This window comes from Orycteropus afer, unplaced genomic scaffold (genome assembly GCF_000298275.1).
Source record: "Orycteropus afer afer isolate SDZICR_OR568_19922 unplaced genomic scaffold, OryAfe1.0 scaffold00025, whole genome shotgun sequence".
Lineage (NCBI taxonomy): Eukaryota > Metazoa > Chordata > Mammalia > Tubulidentata > Orycteropodidae > Orycteropus > Orycteropus afer.
In genome coordinates, this window is record NW_006921612.1 from 3,778,905 (window position 1) to 3,783,328 (window position 4,424).

The 4,424-nt window shown below is 48.3% G+C and overlaps 1 protein-coding gene across 1 annotated transcript in view; it reads right to left on the reverse strand.

The window, feature by feature from the left end:
* Positions 1 to 2,957, reverse strand: part of SLC66A3 (solute carrier family 66 member 3) — a 21,510-nt gene extending 18,553 nt beyond the window's left edge. Inside the window, exon 1 of the mRNA XM_007935087.1 lies at positions 2,815 to 2,957. Within this exon, the coding sequence (XP_007933278.1) occupies positions 2,815 to 2,957 (143 nt within the window). The remainder of the gene's footprint in view (positions 1 to 2,814) is intronic.
* Positions 2,958 to 4,424: the final 1,467 nt, after the last annotated feature.

Consider the following 4,424-nt stretch of genomic DNA (forward strand, 5'->3'; position numbering starts at 1 on the left):
ATTTGCCGTCGAGTCGGCCCCGACTCATAGCGACCCTTCCTTGGGTTTCCGAGGCAGTATCACTATGGAAGTAGGATTGCCCAACCTTCCTTCCAAAAGCTAGAAAAACCCAGTGAGTGTGGGAATGGAAAGAGGAGTCAGAGTGGGAAGAACGAGGATGGAGGTAAGATCACAGCACTGCTGTAGCCTGTGAGCTTGGGCGAGTTACTCCACTTCTCTGGGTTGTTGTGAGGATTAAAAAGGCAATGCATAAGTCTAAACAGTGTTTAACACAAAGAAAATGCTCACAAAATGGTACTTATATAATAAATTGCTGTCTGAGGTACAGATAAAATGCTGTTCAGTGGGTAGAGCCTCTTGTCACTTTCAACTGGGCTTCATAGAGAGGCTGGCGTTAGAGCTTGGCCTTAATACCACGTAACCCGTTTACAGAAGTCTGCGCCTGACTTTGGCATTTCTACTCAACCCTGGGGCAGAACCTCAGAGGCAGGAGGGCCAGACTACCATGCATCTACTTTTCCCTGAAGGTGTGCAACTGCAAGGCCCTGAGACAGGCTCCTTGGGATGGCAGTTGCTTTGAAAGCCTCCCCATCCACCAACCCACCCTTAGTCTCTCTGGGTCAGGAGAAATGCTTTTGTTGTTGTTGTTAAAGTTTTAGTGACAATGGATTTAAAATGAGCTTTCACTCTTTTGTTCCCTCTGTGGATCTGTGTTTTTAACCTTTCAAGACTAAATTGTTTTCTGCTTTGATTTTGTTGTTGTTGTTTTCAGTAATGGAAGGTATTTTGGATGAAATGAAAAAAGATTTTTCTTTTGAGTGTGAAGTTTGATAAAATTAGTGAGACACACATGTCCTGAATGGTCTCTGGTGCTGGTGTTGGTGAGATGAGGCCTATTTCCTTAGATTCACACAATTATAAAGGCTCCTACCAGATGGCAGCATGCACTAAAGGTGGGATAGCAATTTTCCACTAAATGCCAGAGGCAGAAAATGTAGGTGGACACTCTATGTTCCTGGATCGCAATAATGTTAAAGTAATAGAGCAAAAATGGTAGGAATGCAGGCAGTGGAGTTGATGGGGGGAGTTGGGATGGTGTACTGCAGCAGGTCCCCACTTTATAAGCATCTGTCCTTCTACTCATGTTGCACAGTCAGCCCCATCTTTACCAGCTCACAGACATATCAATGAACTGAGTTCAAGCCTTTCTCCCTGGATTCCCATACCCTTGGGAATACTCCCTCAGCCAGCTTTCATCCTCCACCGCATAACCCCAGACCCCCACAATAACTGAGCCATCTCCACTCATTTCCTTTGCCCTACTCCCTAATTCCTGTCTTCCATGGGAACCTATTGCCCCAATCTAAAATGTACTGTTGCTTCCCCATCCCGGACTAGGCCCCCTCTCTCCACTCTCCAATCCCTGCCATACTGCTTGCACTCTCCCAGCACAGGGTCATTTACAAACCCAAGAGGACTATGTACCCTCCAGTTGGCTGCACCTCAACGCCTCTCTGATGGAAATGCACAGGGTGGCCCCACAGAGCTAGGCGCAGAGCTTCAGGGCCTGGGCACAGCCTCTCATCTTCCTGCCCATCCTGCGGTATTCAGTGCAGGGCCCCTCACCCCTTCCACACCACAAGTCTCCTCTTTCCCTCTCTTGCCTTCTTTCTCTCCCAGGATCTCTGGGTCAAGCCAACCAGGCTGCCCCTTACCAGGAGTGCTTTAGTCAAGAACCCATTCCAGTGAGCCCTGGAGTGATAACAGTGGGGACTGGGCAGTCTAGGAGCAAAGGGAAGAGTGCCAGTACAAGTAGCCAGCCTGCTGTATTGCATGTACTGTGTTTTCTACTAATTTAAGTCTTTCCAACCAAATGTTAGGACACCCATTCTGAGTTTCTGATACACTCACTCCTTGAACACTCTCAGCTCCCAGATACCTGTCTGACCCTTGTCCATTTGTCAAGAGCCTATTCAAGTGCCTCTCCTCACCCTCCAAATTTTTTTGTAATTTTTTAAAACCTTTAGGAAGGTCCTTAGAGATCATAGCTCAAGCTCTCATTTTACAGGTGAGGAAACCTAGGCCCTAGAGGATGATGGATATGAGATCCTCAAATTGCCAAGGCTCATTATAGGCTGGTTTTGTCACTGATGGGCTAGTGCTGATGTCTCTAGGTCTCAGTTCCCTCATCTGCAGAATGGGGATGCTTACTCAATTAGTATCACACAGGGCTGCCAGCAGAGTAGATTCCATGGGGTTTTCAAGGTTGTAAATCCTTTTGAACGCAGACTTCCTCTTTCTCCCACAGAGTGGTTGGTAGGTTCAAACCGCCGGCCTTTTGGTTAGCAGCCGAATGCTTTAACCACAGCACGGAGCTACATATACAGGACTTGTTATTATGTGCCGCCCAGTCGACCCGACTCATAGCGACCCCTCCTTGGGTTTCTGAGGCAGTATCACTACGGAAGTAGATTGCCCCATCTTCCTTCCGAGGAGTGGCTGATAGGTTTGAACCACCAGCCTTCTGGTTAGCAGTCAAGTGCCTTAGGCACTACTACCAGAGCTCCCACACAGGACTTAGTGGGCTTCAAACAATGAATGGAGAACAATCCTGAGAAGTGCTACCTGCAGCGCCGAGGCACTCTGTCACGGCTTACCGAGTTAACTCTTAGCCGCACTGCTGCTAAACAGGCGCGTAGGATCTGCCTCCAGCCCCTTTCTTACTTGACCTCGACTCTCTCCCAGGCTCCAAGTAACTTCCGGACCAAGAGGCAAGGGAGGAAGGGAAGCTGTCCCTACTGCCCCGAGCCTTACCCCGCCAGCTCCAGAAGTAAACTCGGGAGGCTGATGCCCCGCACGCTGCGCGCCGCCAGCACGGCGGAGATCTGCGGCAGCTTGAGCGCGGCGCAGACACCTAGTGTACTCCAGTTGCAGAACCACAGCAACCCCGTCTCCATGGCGCTAGCGGGACTCGGGGAACGAGGGGGGCTCCACAGCAGCAGGAAAGGGAGCCGCTCCGCCCTAAGTGACCGGCTTTGACGATTCCTTCCGCCTTCCCCGGCCGCCAGTCCCTGCCCGGCCGCGGCCCATCCCAGGTTCGCCCCGCCCGCTGCTGATTCACTTTCGGTGATCAAGCGACTCGCGCAGTTAGGAGCCGCAGGGTAAACGGGCACCGCTCTTGGGCGGGGTGCACTATTTTGTCGGGAGTTTTGTTGTTGTTCTTGTTTTTCTCACCAGGTACTTCAGATATTGCAACTTGTAACTATCTGTAGCGATCCGATTTCGTTCATCCACATTCTCCTCATTGTACAAATAGGGAGACTGATTTGGGGAGGGTCGAGGACTTGACCTAGTGCTTGTAGCGAATGTGCGGACAGAACCTTGTGGGGTCTTTTCATTTCGTGGCTTTTCCAAAGTTCCCAGTTTGGAAGTGAGCAGTGCTGCACCCCAGCCCCACGGAAGTTTTTCTGTGGAGTTTGGTCTTTAGATCTGGAGGCCTTATAGTTCTAGCCTCAAGAGTGAAACTTTTTCCTAAGGGAGGTGAAATAGAATTCTGTTGATAACGAGGTAATTTAGACGCAATCTTTTGAGGTATAAAGTGAAGGCAGAGTGATGCTTTCTCCAATATCTTGAAATCTCATACATACAGTATATTAAATAAAACACAAACGCTTTGCTGTGGCGTTTATTCGGACTCCTAGCAACCCTACCTACAGTGTTACCCAAAATGTGGGCTGTGCGCAGAGCCATTTAGTCACACCGAGAGAAGAGAGAAGAAAGTGTAATCACTTACGCACAAGGAGGGAACAGACAGTTTCAGAAGACTCCAAAAGTCCGTCCACCTCCAGTGGATTTGGTTTGGTGTGTCTGTGCTGCTGTATTCTCTTGTTTGTTGCTGTAGAGTCAGCTCTAACTAATAGCAAACCTAGGTACAACAGAACAAAATGTCGACCATCCTGCAACGGCTTCATGATTGTTGGTGTGCTGTACTTCCTTGTGTGTTTTGAATGCCTTCCAACCTAGGAGCCTCATCTTCCAACATTATATCAGATAATAATCTGTTGTGATCCATAGGGTTTCTACTGGCTGACTTTCAGAAGCAAATCACCAGGCCTGGATTCCTAGTCTTAGTCTTTCCCTAGAATTAGCCATTTGCTTAAGGAGCATGTTCCTTATAATGTTGTTGTTGTTGGGGATAGTCATGTTGATTCTGACTCACAACATCCCAGTGTGATAGAACTGAACTTCTCCATGGGGTTTCTTAAGCTGTAATCTTTTTTTTTTTTTTTTAATTGTGATTTGGGTGAAGATTTACAAAGCAAATTCACTTTCCATACAGCAGATCACATATACTTTGTCTCATGTCATTGACCACAGTTTACTACAATGCAACAGCTCCCCTCCCACTTCCTCCCCTTAGTTAC